The 25,422-nt window shown below is 44.4% G+C and overlaps 1 protein-coding gene across 1 annotated transcript; it reads right to left on the reverse strand.

Annotated features, from left to right (window-relative positions):
• Positions 1-1,955: 1,955 nt before the first annotated feature.
• Positions 1,956-17,703, reverse strand: LOC119187696 (uncharacterized). The gene is made up of 2 exons (XM_037435774.2): positions 17,563-17,703; positions 1,956-3,105 (listed from the first exon to the last, which is right to left on the reverse strand). Exons 1-2 carry the CDS (start codon positions 17,569-17,571, stop codon positions 2,659-2,661), a joined length of 456 nt encoding a protein of 151 aa, XP_037291671.1. The 5' UTR covers positions 17,572-17,703; the 3' UTR covers positions 1,956-2,658.
• Between the last annotated feature and the right edge of the window lie 7,719 nt (positions 17,704-25,422).

The following is a 25,422-nucleotide window of genomic DNA, read 5'->3' on the forward strand; positions in this document are numbered from 1 at the left end:
AGTGGCTGCTTTATCTTTCTCAAGTTGAGTTTGCTCCCGTCGAGTGTTCTTGCTTTCCTTCGCCTGTTTTTTTTCAGCAGCTCTTCGATAGGTGTTCCAAGACTGCACCAAGCAGTTCAAGCAAGATCTTTAACGCACAGGTACTATTGAGGTTATCTATGCGGAGCCAACCTATAATCAAAGTTTTATGATTGCCCAAGAGGTAGCAATGGCCAACTTTACTTTTCAGACAAACAAACAAGAAAGAGTCAAGTGTATACCCAATGGCCACAGCTAGCATAAAATTTGGGTGACCCGGTATGTGAAAGAGGTTACGTGCGAGATTCATACAGCAAACTCCTCTAACCTTTCGATGAATGCTATAGTCATACTAGCAAACAAGTAATATCTGCAGCGTGATAACGCGCACACAAGACAATAGAAAGAGGGGACCACCAACAAGCGATAACGCTCAACTAAAGTTTACTGTAAAACGAGGCAAGAAATATTCGGACTCATGGTTCGTGTATTGTTTGAACAAGGTTATTTGCAGAGGTCCTTTACCGTGTAGGGCCTGCTGCGTTGGTCAGACAGCAGGTGCCTAAACGACGGGCTTCGTAAACATGCAAATAACATTGGAAAGAAAAATAAAAATTTGTTTTCGGCCACTTCGCTTCAACCAATGTCTTCCGGCAGTAGCGTAGCCAGAGGGGGGGGGGGGGTTCCAACCTTTCCCCCCATTCTCAGAAGTTTTTCAATGTTACATGAGTATTTATATACACACTCATACGAACGCAATTTCGAATATACATAAAGTGCAAGTTATCCCCCCCTCGAACAAATTTTTGACTACGTAACTGCCCTACGGAATTTTACATTAGAGTTTTGTACCTGGTTTTTGTACCTGCTTTTGTACCTGTTTTGTACCTGCACAAAGGTGACCACACTTGCATGATTGTAGCGGCTCATAAGCGGGAGAGATGCTCATGCGTGAGAAAGCCGTCCATTTCACTGCCTGAGAAAGAGTTCGCTTTTTTGGAAGGTGTTGGTTTGAGCATGTGGAGACCACTCCTGCTTTGGCACGTCCCAGGTTCTAATACGTGCTCTATTATTTTGCTCACGCTTTTGTCACTACATGCCTAGTTTTTCTGTTTTAAATGCAAATACGTATTTTAGTTGGGCTATGTCAGGCATCCGGCGGCGGCGGCCACGCGCCAGCAAGTGTAATGTGTTTACTCTCACTCCCTCTCCTATAGCAACAGCTGCGGGCGCACGTGCTTATCCTCGGCCCTAGCAAGCAGAGCAGGAGGGGGTAAGTGCAGTGATTCACTGCTCCTTCTCTCACTCTTTCTTTTACCTGCGCTTCACTCTGCCGTACACTGGCTCCTCACTCTCGACTGTTCACTGGCTGGGCACCTCTCAACAACATCGGGAAATGTGTGCTCGGATACACCGCTGTGAAACGCCACTGCAGAGCTGAGAACGCTGGCGCCCCACTTTCCCGTCCACTCGCCAATCTCTGGCTGGGCCCCTCTCAAGGCGATGGCAGAAGTCAGTGAAGGTGAATGTCTGATGGCAGCGTGGCCCCCTCTTGGCACAAAAAATGCATTCGTACTTCCTAAGGATTCTCTTCGAGGAGGTGGGAGCATTTTTGTCATTGTTCCCTGATAATATTGCCTGCATACACTTTGCTTCGTTTCACAATAAACGTCAGTTGGTAGTTCGCTATCGCAAGTGTTACAATTAGGCTTTTGTTGATTCGGTGAATATTGCTCAACCATGCAGCTTTAACTAGCCCGCGGATTAACTGATACTGTGGGATTAACAACACATTTCATGATTCAGTCACCTGGGCGAAGCACCGCACTTCTAATATAAAATATGTGCTTCGGTTGGCTTCAGAGTCACAATGCAACACTCGTACCCTCCCCCCCTTGCCCCTTCTTCTATTTAAAAAAATCAAGAGACCTGGTCGCTTTTGAAGTTTGAAGGAGAACTCTTTTATTCAATCCATTTGAACTAAAATCTGAATCCAGGCGGAAAGAAGCGCCACATTTCCAGTGTTGCTGAAAGAGACAATTGCATAGCATGATTGGAGATTCAAGCTTTTAATAGCAAAGACAGAAACCACTCCGAATACGCAGCTACTGAATTCGCATCTGACTTAAACGTAATGAGCGCGAAAATCACATGATTAAATAGATACCCTGTATAAAGCCTCAAAAGTAGCTGAGCAGAAAAACATTTAGAGGAAAGAGTTCATTGTTTTTGGCAAGGTAATTGTTACGTCATATGAAAGCAATTTTTCAAAATATGCAACAAAACGGTGCTCATTGGGTCGGGAATGCGTTGCTAGCACGTCTTTAGGTAAAGTTCCCACTTCCTTTTTTTCGAATTCTTTCGTGCTTTATGAAATGCGTTTGGAAGATGAAGAGAATAAAGAGAGTTTGAGAAAGAACTAACAGAAGACTGGTTTTGAGATACAGAGTGGGCAATGGTTCTGATGTCGAAGAAAAACGTTCACGGAGAAGAGTTCGGAACAAGTCCTCGTTCCACAGTGCAGGCTTCAAGGCATGTGAAGAGGAGGGGGAGACACAGGGCACCCAGAGTGTGTTGAAGACAGAGTCGATGGTGAGGTACAGTGGAAGAGTGTAGGACTCAGGGGGCAAGAGCGAGTGCTTAATTGTTCCTACGGTTGCCGCCGAATCCGGGGAAGTTGCCGCCGAATCCGGGCACGTTGCCTCCAAATCCGGGAAGGTTCCCAAATCCAGGCAAGTTGCCGAAGCCTGATCGTCCGGACAGGAAATCGTCGTTACCTCCGAAGACACCTGATGGCATGGGGATGGAGGGGGCTGGCCCTTTCAGCTTGCTATCCTTGGGGTCGATGTAGCGGCGCTGTCCATTGCGGTCTACGGTGTAGTGGCGGTCGTAGTTTACTCCCGAGCTGTCTGCGTAGCCGCTACGACCACTGATAAGGCCATCATTATCCGAAGTCTCCTGGTTGAAAGAACTGTGGCCCCACGAGCTGCTCTCCATGTGTGTGGTCGAACCGTCAGGGTTCTTGATCACGCGGCGCTCGACAATTTGCGCAGCGGAAAGTCCGACCAGCGCGGCTGCGACCAGCAACTGCGTACATCACAAGGAGGAACAGTCAATTAGGCGGCTGCAGTTGTTCAAAAGTAGCACAGAACACGACAGTTCTGCATCCCAACTTCTCGAAGAATTCAGATGGAAAAAAATACGTCGACAGGTTAACACAAACACAGCGCGGAAAACTCGTGTAGCGAAGCCCACACAAATAGGGCTGTAGCCAAAACTTTTTTTCGGGAAGAAGGGGTGGCACTTGCTGAAGGTGTTTGCTATTCTAAAAAGCACCTCTTTCAATATTTATTTTTGGTAAGACACCACCTCCACCTAAATTTTGAACAGGGGATGGGGGTGTCTGCAAGCCTGCAAACAAAACTACCCTATTGGTTTGCAAGAGGTATATTTTCTCGGGATTTTGGAAGACGCAGTCCTGCTAATTAGTGAACTCGTTAATAACATTAAATAATAACCTTAACGACCAAGAATAAAATGAGATCTTTAAAAAAATATGGGAGTGTCAGAAGTTTTGATGAGTCTTGTTACATATGCTTTGTTTAGATCTCCAGGGTATGATCTTGAACGAAATATTGATACACAGAAAGACACCTCAGCATTCTGTGCCTAACTGTACTTTGAAGCCTATAGCCAGAAACGTGCAAACGGGAGCTAAGTATATGACTTTGTTACGTGGACATGTCATCAAGTGGCTGTCACAATTTAGGGCACAAAGAGTAAGTGGATCAGTTAACAAAAAATATAGAAACAAAAAATGACAGTTTTTAAAATTATTATGTTTGCCTCACGTCATAACACGACGTAAGCCTCATATATGCACAGATATGATTGCCTTTATATACAAAACACAGTGAGAGGCACGCAACAACCACCGCGCACTGGTATCAATCTTTGCTATACCGTAGGTTGAAAAATGGTGCAAACTAGGTCGTTCGAGCAATTTTCAGGACTATCATCTTTGCAAATTACTAGAAGCTATCGTGTTCCTGAGAAAAAAATACACGTGAAACGTTCTTCATCATAATGCCGCGTGCACGTGTGCTCCCCGATCCCACGTCAATACAATATGTACTTCAATTTAAAGAAAAACAACCAACGCATGAGCCTTAGCGTCGAGTACAGGTGGTTTCCTTTACCTATAGACTGCATAAAAATTTTGAGGCTGATGTAGCAGTGAAAGCAATAGCTATATTTACCTAAACTTGCACCGCCTCACCTTAAAAAAAAAACATAGGTAGTATTCAGCATGAGATGGCTTTTGTTTAGACGCTAACTGATCACAAATTGCAATTCTAATCCCCTTTTTTTAAAGCTGTGAAAGGGCGCTGACTGTTCAATATTGAGTGTAGTGTGAACAAAGGATATTTTAAAACGTAGCCCCCCTTTTTTCGCCCAGTACTTTTATCTTCGATGACAGTACACAGGCTACTTGAAAGATTACAAAATATATAGTGGCGTCTTTATGGACGCTTTTTAAAAAAAACACTATTGTAATTATTCGTTTATACGCAGAAACTGATAGAATTTACGCTTCCTTGTAGCGCTTCTATTCGGTAAATGGCGAGAGAAAGTGACAAGGCCTGAAATATTTATCGAAATTGCTGGAAAGTACTACTTCCTCTATAATTTCTGTTTTCCGGTCCATGAACCGCTTACAGGAGCCCTCGGAAATAGTCCGGCAATAACGTCAAGTCAAGTGAACGAGTGAAGAAACGATTGAGGAAGCCTGAAATGAAGCAGTTCCCAAGGCCAGCCGTAAGAGTTGTTGTGAAATGCTTGCCGCCGAACAAAATCAGAATGATTCACATGGTGGCACCGGCTTGCTCGGAAAACACCCGCGCCTCAACAAGTCCTTGGGTGGAGAGTGAAAAAAAAGCAGGAAAGAGCAAAAGAAAGCCAAAACAGAGTGAGAGAGATAAATACAAGAAACGGAGCGAAGTGGAAGGCTTAAAAAGACCCGTCGCTGCTAGTATAGGCCTAATTGTCCGGCTTATGCTGCCAACGGACGTCGCAATTGCCGCTCTGCTGCAATCGCACGCTAAGTGGCGACTATCGTCGGACGGAGATTGGAGAATTTTGCGAGGTCCTGAACGACGGTTCTTCTTTTGATGTCGAGTGTAGATACGCGTCACACGCTTCTCTCGCAGGCCCCGCGTTTCAAAACACCATTAACTGGCATGGTTGGTTGGTACATAGAAGAGCAAGAATAGAGTAGCAAGGAAACTTTGGAGAGAGAGAGGGAAAAAAGATAACAAGTCACTTGCCGTGGGAAGACTAATTGGGATTCGCATTGCGACGGCTCGTAGAAATTCTATGAGGACATGCGTAAAACGGAGTCAATGCGGCAGCATTTGCTTGGGTGCATTTATAATTTGCGCGCCTTGATCTTTTCACAAAGTTCATAAGTTATCCCGTCCAAAAAGTTTGATCGCGTGGCGTAAAGCTCCTCCTTATTCCAATTAAAATGGGGTATTGCGATGCTGCGTGAACTTGATTGCATGTTGAGTAAAATGAAGAATTGCCTGCGCCTATACTTTATCTGAATAATTTAGAAACAAGCAGTAAAGCGCTCGTTTGCCCAAAAGCACATCAAGTGTGCTTGTGGGCAAAGAAGCTCTTTTGTGATTCTTTTGAAGAAAACTTGGACGTTAGCAGTATTATGCATATGGGTTTAATGTATAAATCCTTTCCGTCACGATAGTATGCCGAACCTTTTGTTTAAGGTTGTAGAAAATATCGCAGCAAGCAATACCAAATATTGGTGTTATGATACACTGTTTACCTTAGCGCTTTTGCTACATTTCGTGCTTCATTCTTTATTACAAAGTAATTATATGAAATAAATAGCATGTAGTCATGTTTTACGTGACACGTGCGCATGTCATGGTTATCATGTTTAGACTTGTCGTTTACTTTTGTTATCCACTGATCTCACGTAATAGGAAATTTGGTACATGTACGTGAGGGGCTAGCGAAACGACAACAAGCGCTTCATGAGCCCGGTATTTTGTCATGTTCTTACAAAACACACATGTCATCAATATAATGTTTGGACCGGTTATATATATTTGTCATTCATTCACATCCCGTAATACCAAATTTGGTATATGTGAAGTTTTGCGATATGTCATGTGAACGAAACCACCGCAGGAGTAGGAAGGCCATGACATGTAATTCACGGCATTCATTGCATACATGGCATGATTTTGTGCGATGATTAGTCACTTATGCTCGTCTTACGATCATGTTATGCCATACCAATTTTAGTATAGATCCAATTATCTAAACGACCAGGAGAGGTTAAAGTCGTAGGCGGATAGATAGATAGTTAGATAGATAGATAGATAGATAAAAAACAAGGCGGGGGGAAGGATGCAAACGGGGGGGGGGGGGGGGGAGGATGCAGACGGGAAGCTGTGACTTGGCCCCAGCTCCTATACAGGGCATCTCAGCGTTAACGAGTTCTGCTACTAAGGAGTCAGACGACGATGTGGTTCGGCAAATGACGATAAGTCACGATATTTCCTTTTTTGGAACGAGTCACTGGCATAATCCACCACTTTGAAACTTGTGCGGTAACAGCGTGCGAAGAAAGAGCCTTGCTCGCACCAGTGAACTCGGGCAAGGCCGCTAGGATAATTCCTCACGGTGCTCGCACACCCTTACCACTCTCACCCCGGCATGGTCGCACGCTGTGCCCCCTTTGCGTCATTTCCTGAATGAAAGATCAGGCAAGGCGTTTCTACAAACGTGTCAAATACCCGAAATACGATGGCCGAGCCGCTGTTTCATCCGCTTCAAACTTATGCGCACTCCTTCCTCCGCAGAACGAGTATATTCTTTGTTCCTTACACACAAGAAACCAGACACAATAACGGCGCTTACATGGAGCGGGGGTTAGGCACTGCACCGTGCTCCCGACCAGGTTGCAGAAATTAGGCGCCTTTTTCCTCTTCTAACCACTACCACCACCCTTGTGCGGGAATTCTTCTCGGCAGACAGTGTCTCCATGCGCTAAGCTTAAGGGTGAACAAAGTGAACCCAAGCGAGCGTGCGTGAATGATTATGTCTTGCGGAACCAGAGATGGTTTATAGGTGCGAATCCACACACAGATAAGGGGGTAAATAGGATAAATATGTGGGGTTTAACGTCCCAAAACTACCATATGATTATGAGAGACGCCGTAGTGGAGGGCTCCGGAAATTTCTACTACCTGGTGTTCTTTAACGTGCACCCAAATCTGAGTACACGGGACTCTAACATTTCCGCCTCCATCGGAAATGCAGCCGCCGCAGCCGGGATTCGATCCCGCGACCGGCGGGTCAGCAGCCGAGTAGATAGCCACTAGACCATCGTGGTGGGGCGATGGGGTAAATACCAACATGTGAACACTGTAGTGAACATATTTCATTTTCCTGATGCCTCGATTCGTAAAAGCTCAGGCATGCGCACAACAGCGGAAGCAAATGAGCTCACCTGGAATGGGACGAAACCTAACCGCGTCCTATCAGCAAGAAAACTGAAGTTACTCTTCTAAACAGACAATGGAGAAACGTAGGTGTGTTGGTCCCGATTGTTTTTATATGAATAACCCCATGTTATTGCAGAGTCACCCTATTTTAACCTTTCTGGCATAATAATTTGTTATCCAGCAAACGTTCACGTACAAACCTCGCAATGATACGGCAGGTGCGAGCCTGTCCTGCTTCTGACTGAGAAGGTGTGCTATCGCAGGCGATTATTTATACGAGGGCCAGTTTGTCGAGTGTATGTCTAGCTGCAGGTCGGCGGTAGCTTATACACAACCAAGGCTGAAGATTTCAAATACCATCCTGTGTGGTTTTTAAATCGTGGCCGCCAAACTGGCCATTCTATAAATGATCGCCTGTGATGGCACGCATTATCAATGAGAAATTCAACAGGTTAGCATGTAGCGTATGATTGCAAAGCTTGCAAGTGTGTATGTTCACACGAAACACTCGCATTTTTTGAAAATGTTGAGGTGCGGTGGCTCCAGAGCTATTAAAGAGTCTATGCGTATAAAAAAAAGTGAACAATGTCATCGGCATTCCGTCGTTGCTTGTTAACGAGATTAGTTCAGGTTTTATGCTAGCAACATGTGATTCAGTTTGCTTCAATTTAATTTAAACCCAATTTTATAAGTACTTTTGCGCATTTCTCACGCTATATGAAGTAAAATAGCGCAAAAAACATTTGTTTATCGCTCTCGCTTCGCAGCTGCTAAATATCACTAAATGCGTAGCAACTAGCAAAACAAAAGACGTTGGTAGGTTTGTTGTGGGTATAATGTCTTGTTCAGAATTACTTGCACTTTTCAAATTACTTCGATGCTTGCGGTAATGAGCTTATGGCGCCTGTGTTTACTCTGTAGTTGGATAAGGTCGATTAAACACTCATTTTACGTTAGCATATTGCAGCGTTTTAAAATATGTCATGTGCCATGACGCTTACGCTCGACAATACACCGGCGCACTGGCTTCCAAAGCCGTAGATGGTGTGCCGAAGTTGAGCAGTGATTATGGGGATCGGCTCCCGACCCGCAGATCACGGATTGGATCCGAGCCGTGGTGGTCGCATTTTGATGGAGGCGAAGTGTTACAGAAGTCCGTGCACTTTACAATGTCAGCGCACGTTAGAGAGCACCAAATGGTCCAAATTTTCCGAGCCCTCTACTACGCCGTTTCTCATAATCATCCTGGTTTTGGGACGTAAACCCCCAAGTAATATTATTGAAGCCATGAAGGATCGCAGTGGCATCTTTTGGCGATAGTTTTAACATTTTCGTAGCAGCGACAATGCAAGAGGGGCTCGTAGCATAGGTAAAAGACGACGTGCTCATATATACAACACCGAAACGACAAAAATAAACACCCCAGAGGTTTGGTTAGCGACAGCAAATGTGCTCGGGAACGTACAAGCCACGACATTTCGGGCTGCCTACTACTGCGTGGACGAGTTTCTTGCGTGTAAGAATCGCTCATCACGCGCACCTGTGCGGAGAAGTATGAGTTTCCCCGTGGACACTTGTATGCGTGTTTCACGTGATGGCCGCACTATTTGGTCGGCGCGAAGCAAGCGAGCATCGAGGGCATGGAGGTGCCATCGCGGCGGGCATGCCACCTGGGCAGGCAGCCCAGCACGCTTTTGATCGCGCTATTTCGTCTTTCTTTTTTTGGTCTTCTCGCTGTATGTGCCAGTGCTACGGAATGCGTATTGTGCCTCCGTAATGCATCACTCGCATTATGGAGGCACCTTCTATGGAGCACCTACGCATGTGTGGTTGCAAAACAACGCGAAAGTGGGAATTTCGACTTTTACTGTTCTTGCAATAAAATAGGACGGCCGTAAAAAAGACAATCTGCTACTCCATATAACGCAAGCGGTTCATACATGTCGAACTGGCGATATACGAACGCGCAAAAGAAATAAAAAAAGCGCCCGGTTGCTTCCCATTTCTCTGGATGTAACTCGGCTTCAATATATCTGACAATAACCTAGACTTCTTTTTTTACCGGAAGAAAACCCTGCACAGAAGAGAAGATCACTGCGGTATTGATTTATGCAGAGGGGTGAAATAAATATCAGCCGCCCACAAGAACTCATTGGTAATGATGTTGCCGTTTTCTGCACAAAAGCTTTCTGGTCTACCGTTTGGTTATAACGCGAGCTTTACGAACACAATCCTGACGTGCGCAGCGTTCTGATGCAAATTGTTAAGCTTATTCTTAGTTTCATTATTGAATGAGCACACGCCTGCTGTCTTCTTCTTTTTTTTTTCGTGGACGCTTGTTTCTCTTCGCTATGTTCCTCTTTCTCACAGTGTAGGGTCGCAAATCGGATTTTCTATAGCCTCCCTGTTCTTTTTTCTGGCATCTCTATTTTTTTTAAATGGGCCAAATGAGCTCCGAAAATGGCATCCAACATTTGCGTAAAAATGCGTAAAACGATTGAACGCGTTATTGGCACCTGTCGTATTGTGCATGATTAAAATAAAAACCCGCATAAACATTTCAGATAGCTCACATGCACGACCAGTTGAGATGCCTTTATGTTTGTTTTGCACCCGCATTAAAAAAACCAACGTGACCGAGTTTTAATAATATTTAGAAAAAGCGTCAACAAAAAACTAGATTAATTATCGGCAGTTTAAAAATAAGTGACAAACAATGCTATCTGCGAGGCTCACTCGTGAAGCGTTCTCACACGGAAAACTCAATTTGATAAGCAGGCGGTACTGGCACGAGATGTTATTAAAGTTTCTAGACACTCTTTGCTCAGGGTGAACGTGGGCCAGGCACGAAAGTCCCAAATAAGATCGTGCCACGCCAGCGTCAGCAGTGGCAACTAGTGAAGCGAAATTGAAAGGCGGACGTAAAGCTTCAACACACTGTGTTCGCGTCCTGCTTGCAGACAAATACATGTAAACCAAGGTCTAATTTTCAATGCGACAAAATTAAGAAGCCGATTGATAAGAATGCAATAGGAGCTGCACTACTGCATGGCCGAGGGAGAAATGATTCGAAAAACAAAAAGAGGTTGATCGTTGCCGTTCGAGGAAATGAAAGGTGACTCGCATCTGAAAGGCTACAAAAATAGTCGGAGCGAAATCGGTAACGGCATCATCGAAAACGCACAAAGACGCGCTCGGTGCCGGTGTCGCTGATGACGGCACGTAGCATCCCGGACGGACGCGTGGCCCCGCACTTCCTTTGCCGGAAAAGAGAAATATCCTGCACGCCTCGCTGATTCGGAAATCCGTCGTTGTTTGTCCCCGGCCGAGTTGGGACGGTGCCCAGAATTGGTGGCTGCATCATTCGGCGCCTTTTTTGTCGTGTCGCAATTTTATTTTATTCAACTTTTTTTCTGTCTTGGATGGCGCCTCTGTCACTCTGGACGCCTTGCCGGGTAGAGCACGCACACCTTCGCGTGCGAGGCCAGCCGTGCGTCGGGCTCCTCGGGGCGATGGCCATCGGTCGCCTACCGGGGAACTTATGCACGTTTACAGCCGCGACTACTGGTGCTGCTGTATAGCTACAACATTGGGGGGGGGGGGGGCGATGGCTAGAGCTACACCTGCCGAAAGGACAGAATCTCAAATCGATAGTATGGGTGTCACATAATGTCCTTTCTGGTAGGCGAAGCTAAAGGTGTGAATAAGAAACGCCTGTGTGAAAGTACAGTCCCGTGCAAGAAGAAAATTATTGATGTCCCCGAAATTAACAAAAATGCGTGACGCGGTGGCTTCCACCCAAGGTGTTCCTCTAGTTGCATGGGACAAAGGTTAATGAACGGAAAGGCACGTGAATGAACATGTCATGGTGATGACAACAAGCACAGGTGATGACAACAAGCACACATAATGTGTAAGCCTCTCAGTGGTGCAGCTTTCTGTGCTCAAGGAAGAGTGAAGGCATGACAAACCATCGCTTAGATTCGAGAAAACAACCTGAAGCATTGGCTCAAAATATTCTGACTGTTCGATTTCGCTCAAGTTACTATATCAGCGTCGATTTCTATTATATTGTATTTTTGAGATTAATGACATGTTAACTTATCTTGTTTTGTTTCGTTTTTATCACTGGTTCATGCGGTTTTAATTAGGCGTGACATGATGTTACACTAATGACCCTACCCGAATTTAACAGATAAACGTGTAAAAATGGGATGTCAGCCTTGGTAAATGTTTTTTTGTGGATGTGTGGAAATTCAGGTCAAACAATAAAGCTTTGTACCATACTGTCCTAAGTAGGTTAAAAACACATTAGCCAAATAATAAGTTCATGAATTTACATTTTCTATAGCATTTCGTTCTCTTAATTATCATATAAAAAGGCAGCAACAGATATAGCCAGCACCAGTAAGCGGTGGCTGGAAACTGGGCACCTATTTCACCCTCCATAATATATTCATATATCTTTCTGCTGCACATCTATTCAAAACAAAGTGAAGGCACTATTCTCCAATTACATGAGTAGTCCTTGATAGCAAAACTGCCCTTGTTTACGCAAACTATTGCGCAGTTGATCGACTGAAATACTACTTTTATTTTCAATGCACGTTGCAATTAGAAAGGTGCATTACCTCTAAGGGTGTACAAATTTAGGGGTACTCTACGTGTATGTATACTCTGTTCATTACGTCGTGGATTCTGTCAGTCGTCCTTCACGTTCGCAACCAGTTTGGCAAGCGTGCCTTCCATCTCTCAGCGAACAACTAGTCATTCTTAGAAAACAAGTTGGAAAAGCCAACTTGTTGTTACGTGTTAAGCGTGTGAAGTAATGAGAGGCGTCTTCTATGCGAGAAGGAAAAAAAATAATAGGCGCGAGTGCTCTTGTCCTTGGGAAGCATGAGCCAGTCAAGTAACTCGCTTGAAACGCCCGGCGGAGAAGCAAGCCGCACGATGCGTCCACAACAACGAAGGCACAAGCGAATCGGATAACTTAACCACGCGTGTCACAACAGCAGTACTGCGCTCGAGATATTTCGATAGAAAGTGAGTGGACGAGGAGAGAGGGAAAGTAATGTGGGAGGGAGATAAGTGCACTGCTTAGGCGGGAGCAGGTGCTTTGGTTCAAGGCGAGAGCCCACTGTATGGCCCGCCCCGGGCGGCTCTCCGGAGCTTTCGTGTCCCCGTCCTAAGTGCCGTGGGCTTTCCCCGAATCCGGCCGATGCACCTCCGGTGTCGACAGGAGGATTTTGTCTCTGTCTTGGTGGCAAACCAAACATCGGCCAGGTCTGTGACTGAGACCCGGTTTTTCCCGTCAATTTGCCACGCGCTAACGCGTCCCCTCCTCTCCTCTTCAGCGAACGCTCGTGCTTTCTCTTTCAAGCGAGAGCCATTCTCCAAGGTCATTGGCTTCATTCACCGGACGATGTGGTCCTTTGTTGACGCCGCTACTCTAACCGTCGGCATAATTTGAGCTTGGTCCACGCCACCACCTGTGATGTTTGTTCTCTGCCTGGGCATGGCTGTTTGTATAACTCGATGCTAAGTTAAATGAGAGACACTCGATAACTTTATCGCTTCGTTGCTCTAGGTTTTGCCAGTTGTCATGTAATGATATATGTTAAGTCACACGCTGGGATACTACACTCGCCTGCTGAGGTCCATAGATTTGACCTATCTCCACAAACAATAAATATTAAGGCAAACTGTTGAGGCCATTGCCAAGTAACACATGCAAAACTCAATGCCCGGGGCTCCCACCTTATTGAGTGATAGATATGTAGAGTTTAACGTCTCAAAATCACCATATGATTATAATAGACGCCGTGTAGGACTGTTGAGGCCATTGCCAAGTAACACATGCAAAACTCAATGCCCGGGGCTCCCACCTTATTGAGTGATAGATATGTGGAGTTTAACGTCTCAAAATCACCACATGATTATAATAGACGCCGTGTAGGAGGGTTCCCAAAATTCAGACCACTGACCACTTGAGGTTTTCTAACATGCACCCAAATCTGAGAACATGGGCCGACAGCATTTTCGCCTCTATTAAAATGCAGTCGCCGCAGTCGGGATTCGATCCCGCGACCTACGGGTCAGCAGCCGAGTACCTTAGCCACTAGACCACCGTGGTGGGGCTGGGGCTGCCACCTGACGTTCTCTTCAAACCAGGGTCTCGTATGACTACCCTAGTTACATCTGTCATGAAATGCCGTATTAATAAAGCTCTGCGAGTGAGTTCAGGTCTTGACTGGCCATATTAATGAATGCCTATCTTCTATTGGAGTATTGCATCATTCGAGGGTAAACATGCGATGATCAAATGGTTGCATGTGCTATGTGGCGAGCCTCCATTCGTACCTGAGGAGGCTCGTAGTATTCCTAGACAGGGCGGTTTCACGTGCATGGCCGGGGTGTGAGTGGCTAACTTGTCCATTTGTTTTACGAATCTATAAACCGCTGTATATTCTTGTTAGCATAATGACACGATAGATATAGTTATGTACTTGGTAGCGCTAGACAGCCATGTTTTGTAATAAATTATACATGAATAAATAAATAATTGAATACATAAGTAAACAAGTGCACAAGTAAAGTGAACGCAACTAGAAAAAGGTTAAGGCACAACTCAATGTCTGCAAAAATGAAGACAACCATGTAACAAGTGTCAATTCTATTCTTCCATATGAAGGCCGTGCTTATTTCAAGAATCATAAATGGCAGACACCTAGTACATTTCAGCGAAGTTCTTGAACTTCTGAGAGGTGAGCACTGAGCATGGCCAAATCAATGTGCACGAGCTCTTGCGCCGTGTGGCTCCGAAAGCTTACAAAGGACACGCTTTCAGGCTGCTTGGTTAAATTATCGCAAGAGTTCATAATATTTACTATTAAAATATGAGTGCACACGCTGAAATGCCGAAAAATTGTATAGAAATAATTAAACATTGATTTGGTCTTTCAGCATCGTGCAGGAAGTCACATCTTAGTTCGTGCAAAAGATAAGAAAACAATCGCTAATTATTTCCCAGTAATCATTACCAGCATTGAATTCCATTTGGAAATAGGTATATATATACCTCTCTGCTTAGATTGCACCTGCAAAACCACCTACGAATTATTAAAACACCTATACACAATTCAGAGAGAAGGCCCAATAAGATTCCTCGGCGCGTATTGTCTTGGTGTGCTACATTTTCGCAATTACAAGGGGCATGGACAAGATTAGCATGTGCGTTCGAGTTTGTGGCCACTCAGACCTCTTTTTACTGACCTGTAGCATTAAGGGAACACACAACCAATTTTTATGGTAAATACTTTCTTTAGCGCTAGGAAAAGCTTACCGGTTGGAGTGTCTATTCGTGGAATGGTAACGTGGAAAACACCGAGAAGAAGTTGCAAACAGATTTTTTCTTTAAATCGAAGTAACATATACGCGTGACAACGCATGCTGCAAACAGCGATGGCGAGAGCAGTTTGTGTTCGACCATGATACTTTACTGCGCATGCGTGGCTTGACGTGGTCCATTGGCTGCCGCAAAGGCAGCACAGTTTCTCGTCATGCAACTCCTTTGACCTCGTAAGTAGCACAGAATAGAGCGGGGAAAGATAATAGTGAAAATACACTTAAATATGGCACGCATCACAAGATCTGAGTAAGTGACTACGTCCAGCAAAATATTCGACTCCATAATCCAGCTTCAAGTCTCTCCACACGGCTGCGTGACAAACCATTTATTTATTTATTTTTACTTTTAATCACTGTTTAAAATTTTGTCATCTATTCACAACCAGAAAATGGTGCGGAAACATGTTACCATATTTCCTGGTCATTTTCTTTCTACCAGAGTGTAATCGCACGTTCTACCACTTTATTGGTCCTTTTACGGCCACGTGCAAATAGAAGAAAACAAAATAATGAAGCACACGAGAAAACTGCAACTCATTGCGAACTAAATTTATTTAAATTACGAGTGCAGTCTTTATAGAAGGTTGAACTAAAACCCTACAAACATCAGAAGAAAATATGATACATTGCGGTGATTCACAAAATGGAAGAACTTAAGACGAACAGGCCCCGTATACATTCGAAATGGGACGAAATTTTGGCAAATGTGGAACATGAGAAGTTGGCAAACGATTGAAACGGTTATTGTCATACGATATTATTTCAAGTCGGCGGTCCCTGAAATTGATGCTATGCGGATGATCATTTTGCCATGATGCAAGGATACTGCTACACATGCGTTGAGTGGGCCGAGAATGAAATAATAATAATACCAATAACAAATAAGGAAGAATTGGCTAATAGTGAATTTTTTTTAACATGTGTCTATATGAGACTCAAAGTTTACGATTCACTTGCTCATCCTATTGTTATAGCTATGGCATAACCTTGAGCCACTGCTCGAATTTAAGTGAATGATGTTATCGATTTTACATAGACTGTCGTAATACTTAACTGTTTGCATCGCGTATCGGGCTAAAATAACTGTCACTGTAGCACAAAAAGGCGCTTCATTTATTCTGATTTATCAATGAGGACACCATTAGAGAGAGATATGGGAACCTTAGAAGTAGGATAAACGTTTTTGAACCATTATATATATTTATAAAACCACGAGATGGTTAGAATATATTCGTCAGGACATAGCCAAAAGACTGTAGAAGAGTGAAGAACTTGTATTGGGTGCATCTCAGTTACGTTTATATACTCATGGTGTCGTAAAGATCGCCAGCGGTTCGATGGCGTTGAACACCCTGAATATTCTTCAAAGAAGGTAAATCAAAGCAATAACCAGCAGATGACACCACCTGAAAGAGTAGTAATGATAAGAAAATGTCTAAAACTGGCCCCAGGATTACAGTTGGTTTTTTTTCTGCTGTCAGTGATGAATAGAGCTGACTTCTCTACTTGTGATACTCATAGCTCGCTGTGTTAAGTGCACGTCTCGTGAATTCTTTCTGAAGTACTAGTCCACCGAAATCTGCTTGCGGCTTTCTGCGCAGCTGGAGAAGACGGCGGCAAAACTCCCGGCCTTTCTCTGCATCTCTCTCTGGAATAAAAGCTCCCCCCCCCCCCCAAACAAAAAAAAATCATGATGCCCAGCACCCTTCCTACATTTGCGAAGTCTCCATAATACTACACGTACAATATGAAAGTCGCGTCTGTCCGAGAATCCACGTATTCCAATTTATACTGATATGTTTCTAATTCGAATTTACTTTCCCGATAGTGCTGATGGCGCACACACATGTTTACGAGGAAAGCTCGTAGGTCCTAAACGAGGGGTGGTTACTTTTCACTTTCCCGTTCGCCACTTCAAGCCCTTTCAAGGGCAAATGTCATTTTCAGTCTTGATTTTAATTATTCATTGTTTTCCTTCAGTTAGTAAGAATGTCCATGGTAGCAAGAATGCCACTTTATGAAATTTAGTGCTTGAAGTTAGCATCCTTTGAACCGTGAAGGCCTAATAAAAGCACTGGGGTGTTGAGTACATTATTGCTAGCCTGTTGCAAGCGTCGCATTATATAAAGTAGTCTGGCTTCTAAGCTTACTTGCCATCTTCAATATAGGGACAATGTTTGAACCAAGCACGCTTGCTCTAATCACATGCGGAGGCATTAGCTCAGTCATCTATATGTGACTTTGAAGTTGGTAAAACCTGTAGAAATAACGAAAACGCGTCGATTACCAATTGGAAACAACAACAAAAACCGCTGCCGCTCTTATGACGCACAACAGCTCTTACAAATAATTTAGCACAACAACGTGCCGTAAACCGTAACTGAACGAGAATCAAATCATTTAGCCAAAAAGTGCTCGTGCGAGCGCGCATCTATCTGGTAGTTGTCGATCGGTAGGCGTGTCCCGCAGCCGCTCCCCAGACCAGCAAGCGTGCCATGACGCTGTTCGGTGGCAGCGGCACGGGACGCCGCCGCTTGGCTGCGGATACTGGCGGGGAAGTGGCGTGGACCACGACGAAAGTTAATGGAACCGGCGGACTCACCAATTTCATGGCGCCTTTGTTTACAGCCGGTACTCCCGGTCTCCAGACAACGAATGGCAGAAAAACGACAGGGCTTGAAGAGCAAGGGACGACTTTCAAGGTCTCCTCCGAGCCGCTTGGTTTTTATACCGGTTGCCTGTTGCCCCACCTCTCCAACGGAAACGCGAGAGGGTAGGGGCTCACGGACGGGGCAAGAGGACAGATCTCCGGTCGTTGGAGAGGGCTCAAAAGAAAAAGGGTTTTTCCGCCGGTTTGGCGCCTCTCTCGCTATCGATGCGGCTGCGATTGCACACCGATGTGTATGTGCACGTCTATAGCGTGCACGTGTGAGTCAAAACCCTCTCGTGACGTTTGGTGACCGCGGCTTACTTGAGGGAAGGATGTGGCGGGTGAGTGCAAAGGCTGCCCGGCCGATTTCGTACGATAAGGTGCAGCGACCTCACCACCCTACGCACCAAATTGGCAGTTACAGTACATGAGACCGAAAGTAGAGCCGAGATTATTGTCAGTGACGAAGGAAAATGAAATGAAGATCTAAAATAGGGCACCTGTAATTATCTTTCGTGGCTGAAATAAGATCCCAAAGCATATGATTTCTTCTTGCTCATCCTTCACCCCATCGTTTCAGTTGCCGTCTGCGGGTTTTCTTAAACTAGGATTTGTTCACTCTTAAACGACCAAGAGCCGCTTGTTCGAATGAACCGGTAAACTGCTCAGGGTGGTGACATGCCAATGAGCTTTCAGAAAAAATGTTTAAACGCAGGAGTCCTCGACTGAGTGTCTTGCAAAGTTGACTAACCATAGAATTGTCATATGTAGCTAGCATGCCTACCCATAAAAGAATACCACTGCCTAAACAAAGCTGAACAAAAATAAAAATTTTTAGCAATTGGTTGTCAAAGAGAGGTCCGCGCAGCAATTTTAAGGGTTTGCAAAACCTATTCTCGAAAAAGGACAAAAAATGCTTTTCTGAGGCCCACTATGTCCAAAAAACCACCTTTTTTGTACGCTTCAACGCATAACTTTTTTTACATTGCAGTGTGGTAGACTTGTTTGTTCATCTCCTTGAGATGACTGTAAGGCTTTCGTTGCAGTTTCCTATAGTTTATGCACGACCAGCAGGCTTTTTTCTAGGCTTGCATGGTTGAAGAGCAAACAAAGCTAGGAACAATTTGAACGTGGTTTCACCCACCCAACTTGTTGACAAGCTGTCGAGACCCAACAGTCGCGGCACTTTAGTTTGACCATTCATTGCCAGTAATAAATGGAAGGCCTGCATGCAGCGTTAATTTCAAATTTCAAGCTGCATATTGTGTTATTTTATGACTTAACCTCTTTTCTCTCAATTCAAGGGGTTCCTCATCGCATCCACCTACAAGGGGTCCCAAAACATTCATGATTGAGAACCACTGCTCTATCAGCACTGTAGTCGCGAGAAGCGTTATTTGAAAAGGAAAAATTTAATGGTCACATGAAACTAACAAGTAATGTTTCGCTGTCATGGCATGGTTAACAGAAAAAAAAACAGACATCATCAGAAGTTCTGAGGACGTGCTGTTCAATCTGTAAAAAAGCTCTCCGCCGTATGCGTGTGCATGTGTGTGTGTTTTCACCATTTGATAACTTGAAGGACATTCACTTTCTTTTACTCTGGGATCAGGTAACTTGTTTTGTAACGGTTTCACAAAATAGCAATAATTTCCAACCGCTAACGTGAAAATACAATCGGATTCAGCGAATCAAACCTTCAAGGACTTTTCATACCTCTTTTTTTCTCTAGTTATTAACTGGTGGACCCAGCGTGCAGCCGAAAACAAGGAGTTACCTAGTATGTCTGTGACCTAATTTCGGTCAAAATTTGAATTGTTTGCCAGCCTGGTGATTCATCCGGTGGTTTCATTATTCCCGCTCGAGAAGACTCGCTTAAATTCAATTATCTGTGACGTGCTCCAATGGCACAGAAGCTCCGGTCTAGGAAGGAGCACTTTTTTTTTGTTTTGGCACTCGGTACCTTCTTTCGAGCGTTGGTTGCGTGGTTCCCTTGTAATATAATTATGCGTGCTCTTTTGGTTGTTTCTATCTGGGAGAAATCTTGCTCTTTGCCCCGTGTGTTGAGCAGAGAGCGCAAGTACGCAATTGCTAAGTAATCACCGAGGAACTGCTTCTTATGGCTTTGTGTAACACCGATACTTGCCTAAGGGTCGATATCTTGTGCCGAGAGCGTATACAATAATCAGAACTCACAATAAGATTGGTAACAATACGCTTGATTTCGCAGAGAACGCCTTCTATCAAAATTCTTTTCGTGCGCGAAGCTGCTTGCCGACGCGATGCGCATGCGTCCATGGGCTGAGCTGCACGAAATTGTACGTTGCCGAGATATCATAAAATGCTTATAGTAAGTAGGCACTACGCACTGGAAATCCTTAAGTTTTTCTTGTGGTGGCGCTTGCGAAGGGAAAGTCTCATGATTTTCAATATCTTTCCAAACAGAAAATGCCATTTTCGTAAATGCTGGGCTCCACTCGACAAAACCTTCAGGATGCAGAAGTGCCTAACGCCTAAATACCCATGACTTCTACCACGCGTTACGTTGCGTCTATAGACACGGAACAAGGCAAGGGAAGCAGCGAGTTTGCTTGAAGGGGCTTTTGAATTTTAAATATAGCCTTTTAATCATTTAGGTTTATTATTGTATGACCTATTATATTCAAATATAAAAATAAGATTCTATAGTCCAGTTCAAAGACAAACTACTCGGGGCAAAGCATATGAGTGCACGATGACATAAAGAGAGACAAAGTAAAAACAAACAGCTTGCTGCGTTTACTTAGAGCACGAGACTGCAGATGAACAAATAATGAATTTTTAGGCACCTAATTCACTCACTACATTGGAGTACAAAACGATAGGAATGCAAAGAATTGACAGCAGAGCGACAAAATGTCACAGCTTTGCCGAAAAGGCGAAGCAATGAACGTGATAGCAATAAATAGGAAGGTCACGCACAGAATGGCAAGCTGACAGAAACGTTCCCCACGTTTCTCACAAACAAATTAGGCACGAAACGTGCTCACTCACAGGTGCAGATCAACGCGAATAAGCGTCGCATTTCTTACTTCGCTGTGTCTGAAAAGCGCGCTCTTTCCCCATACGGAGACTGTGCAACAATTGCAGCGACCTTTGTGCGCCCGGTAACTACAACAGAATCGTTCCGAGCAAAGCCACAGGCCAGCCAAAGCGTACAATTCGCCCCGCTGTCAGATAAGGGCATGCGATCGAGCTTTCACCTTCTACTCTCTGTGGGGCAAAATACGCGTGGGAGATTAGAGCGCGCGCCGCCGTACGCTCATTGCGCCATCTTGCTGGTAACGATGAAAACACGATCATCCCCCCCCCCCCCCGAGACGCCCACCACCAGCGGTAAGTGGTAGATATAAACAGCTTCCCGTTGGAACGTTGAAGGAGGTAACCCTCGATGGCTTAGTGGTGAACGCCTCACACTCACGATTCGGAGGTCCCACGTTCGATTCCTCGCACCGGAGTCTTCTTGTGGATTATTTTCCTTTATTGCGTTCATATATATATATATATATATATATATATATATATATATATATGGTGAGTGACGGTGACGCCCATGTCGACGCTGGCGGCAAAATCCAGCCGAGAGTGTCCATATAATTACTATCGCAATAAAACAGGCCCACCAACGCTACTAGGGTAGGGTGATGTGGCGTCGTAGTTACTGAACGCGACGCACAGAACTACTGCTTTTACGAAGGGTTAAGGTGAATGTAATGAATTAGCGGTGCAACAAAAGAAGGGAAGTCAATATTTAAGTGAGCGGCAAACTATAGGTCTGACTGTGAGTTCGCCAAGGCTAACGCTCTATGCAAGAACTTCATTTTCGCTGAATGACCTTGCTTTCTGCTGCAGCAAAAACTTGGCAGTGAAAAAATTCGTACCACCTAGTCATTGCGATCCATTTGAACAAAGTACCCTTAGAGAAAACTAGACGCAGTGCAATCATTATGGGCCCGCATGCTCCCACCTCACGTCGTTGAAGTCTCGGCTGCTTGAACATTTCAGTACCAAGCGATTGGCGTCTAATACCAGGTACGATATTTCACCATAATGACTTCCCAGGAATCGCGCTTACTTAGAAGCGTTTTTTTTCTATTGCAAGTTTGATTTTCCTCTATTTCTTTTTTTTTTGTTGCAGCCGAGTTATCTATATATAGAGGCAGATTCGCTTTACCATAGCCACGTGTATATGTACCAATAACGTTTCTGTAAGTTATCAAATGGTTACTTTATCGCGACTTGATAAAGAGAGTGACTTCAATACGAATGTGAAAAAAAGAGAAATAAAAAGCAAAGAAAAGTGCGTCGAATTTGCATGCTTTAAAAACATATGATACATAAGTGGGGTTTAACGTCCCAAAACCACAATATGGTTGTGAGAGACGCCGTAGTGGAGGGCTCCGGAAATGTCGACCACCTGGGGTTCTTTAAAATGCGACCAAATCTGAGCACACGGGCCTACAGCATTTTCACCTCCAGCCTCAAAAGGAGCGCTTTGGGGAAAGCAGCAAAAAGTTATGCACGATCGTGCATGAATTAAGTGTTTTTGCGAGGAAACAAGCACGACAAGAACAAGACCAAAAAAGAATAAAAAAGAGAAGCGGGGACATTTTACTTAAGGCGAATAAGTGTTGCAAGATGCTACCGAGCAATTGAGCAAATGTACATAACAAAAAAAGCCCAAGAGATGTTGAAACATAATGATTTTTTCCATTATTGAAGATATTTTTATTTAGAATAAAAACATGCCACAAAAGTACAGAGGGCAGTTTAAAGAATTACCTAATTGTTTCGTTCAGCGAAAATATGCGCAACTATGAATGAAAGCGAATACCTACTTTTAACATTGTCTCCAGGACAGCTTCCATTAGGTGGAAGTTATGTTCGCCAGTCCATGATTAACGTTAGTTGTCGCTTTCACCAACGTATGTGTAACTTCAATACTCATCTACTCAAAATCACCGACAAACACTCTATTAGTGAAGAAAAACGCACCTCAGTGAATGCAATTATCACTTCATACCCTATACATGCTTGCTGATAAAATTGAAATAAGCCTCCCTTTTCGCTCCTCCCCCCAAAAAAAAGAAAAAAAAGCACACCTACTGACTGGACACTACTGCTAGGGAATCAGTAAAAAAAAAATAAAAACGAACTGTTATAAGCGGAATTGGCAACTCGGGGGGAATCAAGCATTATCAAGACTTCATATTGATATTGTTTTTTTAATCATATTCTGCACTGGGGCCGTGGGGCCAAACTCAAGTTTACTCGTTCGCAGAGAGGGCACAAGCAGTGTATAAGCGCCATTCAATATACAGATATATATATATATATATATATATATATATATATATATATATATATATATATATATATATATATATATATATATAACACTTTAAATTAGTTTCCACCTCTGCTGGCAACTGCTATAGTGAAATTGCAGAACTTTACAATGCTGAAATGTCGGTTTTCCGCCTCTGCACCATGTCTAAAAAGTGGCCGCGGCAACTCCATGTGAATTAGCGTGCCGTGGCTCGCCCATGTGGAGAAGTCAAATGCGCGGCTGCCTTTGCTTTTAATAAAGAATTAGGACACAAGAAATAATTATTGTAGGGCGAACGTTGATGGCTTTTTGCTCGTGATATCTGTTTATTTGTTTGATGTTTGTTCCAGGAGAACTTGATTATTTCTCGTGAAAACGCAGCCAACGTTAGGCGAGCCAACATATAGGAGGCACGAACACATCTTGCAGGATGTTTATACCGGAGAGTTCAAACGCGACGCTGCGGCACTCGCGCCGTCGTCCGCTCCTCCCGCACGTCACTGAATGTTCGTGTCTCTGACACTCTCCAACACTCATTATTTCCGCCCCATCCTTCCCGAGAAGTGGGTCCCGTATTCGCAGCAGGGAGTGAGCCAGAAAGCTTCCTTATTCAACACCTGTCTCGTGGCTTCTAGAAACCACGAAGGCGAGCTCTATCCACTGTCATCACTGCTGAGGTCAGCAGTGGAGCCGATAGCGTAAACCGAAATCATCAATACGTCAAAACAGCCAGGAACCGGAATCGAAAGAGATCCCGCGAAGTGGTCACCGTCATTCGAGGGAAATAACGTTGCGCCCCGCAGGCGTCACTCTGAAATTGCGGGAAACGAAAGCTCCGCAATGGGATTTCCTGCCGACGCCACGATACGCGCGGCACGTGCGGCGGACATGTGAGCGGTGCAACACCGGTGACGCCAAGCGTTCCTTTGTGCACGACCACATAAGTTGAAGAAAAAAAAACACTAACACAATGGCAGTAAACCATGCGTCAGGGTTAACTGCCATGAATGATGAGGTATCAGAGGAAAGTACGAAACGTAAAGTCGAGATATACGCGCGCAGTAGGTTCGGGTGTGGAAGCACTCCGAATCATCGATTACCACAGGATGCAATGAATGGCCGCCGCATGTATAGCACTTTCTTTAGGTGGGCATAGTGAATCTCTTTAGGAGAGTCGTGGCGCTCACGACCTTCAAACAGACAGTCTCTGCACGACTCTCCAAATGAAGGTCGCTGTGCTTCTCTAACCGAAGGGCTACACACACGGCTCTCGTCGGATGTGTATAACAGGAAAGTCAAGAGATCCTTGGTTTTTTTAGCATGCAGTGTTCTTTTAAACGTCACATAGAATAGCCTAATGTACGAAGAGCACCCTTCCAACGGCCATAACAAATCACCAGCGAGACGTAGCAATGCAGAGAGTGCTTCGCGCAACATGACGATAAGGTTAACGAACCCCAAATCGTAATAACAAAAAAAAAACAAAGCACGCAAAGAAGGCAACAAGTGTAATTGTTTGTATAGACCCGATTTTTTTAGATCCGAGTTGTATAGACGCGAATATTCAGCACTTGCATGGGGCATTCATCTTTTGTAGGGAGGCTGGATCAAATGGGTGACCCCAATACCATCCGGCCTGTCCTCATTGCATAATATCCGCTATTGTTCACGCGCCATCAGTTGTAACGTAACCAAATCCGCCGCTCTATATGCTGGTCCCGCCACCATTTGATCACTGGGGTGAAAATTATGTGTGGTAACTCTAAACGTGTGTACGAGGGTAAAAATATTTCGCTATATATACTGAGGCAAAAGACAGTGGCGTTCGGTTTTCGCATACGCCTGCTTGCCTTTTTGCTAAATATCATTTACTGTCACGACTGGCGCGATCTGATTTTTAGCAGAAGGCATCTCTTTTGGGCGCCGTATAATGCATCAGGGATGAAGAAATGCGCTTCACGTTCGCACTAACATTTCAAGTGCTATGACAAATAAACAGAGAACAATTGAGTAGTTGTTCTGCTAAACAGCGTGCGGCAGTGATTCCGCAGTTTATCTTCTGCACCAGGCGCATCCCATGTTAACTCCATAAGGACCGGAAATTTAACGTCACCCGTTTAGGAAGCAGGGGTAAGTTTTATGAAAGACAGAAGATTTGTGTTTGAAACAAGTTGTGTTAATACCTGCCTAAAATGGAAACTCGACGGCCCTCAGTGCTTTCCTTGTGCGCTCTTTAGTTACCGTTCTCTGGCGTTTATTTTAAAGAGATCAACTAGTACACTGTGCCGCTCGGTGAGCTACAAGAACAGAAAATAAAAGTAAAAAATATGTTGCTGTATCACAAGAAGGAGAAGTTTGACGGAGAGAGAAGGAGATGCAGAGAGGGGGGATGGGACAAAAAGTTGAGAAATAGTGATTCACGCGATTGTTGGGGCTTCATAGCA

Source organism: Rhipicephalus microplus, chromosome X (assembly GCF_043290135.1).
Source record: "Rhipicephalus microplus isolate Deutch F79 chromosome X, USDA_Rmic, whole genome shotgun sequence".
NCBI lineage: Eukaryota > Metazoa > Arthropoda > Arachnida > Ixodida > Ixodidae > Rhipicephalus > Rhipicephalus microplus.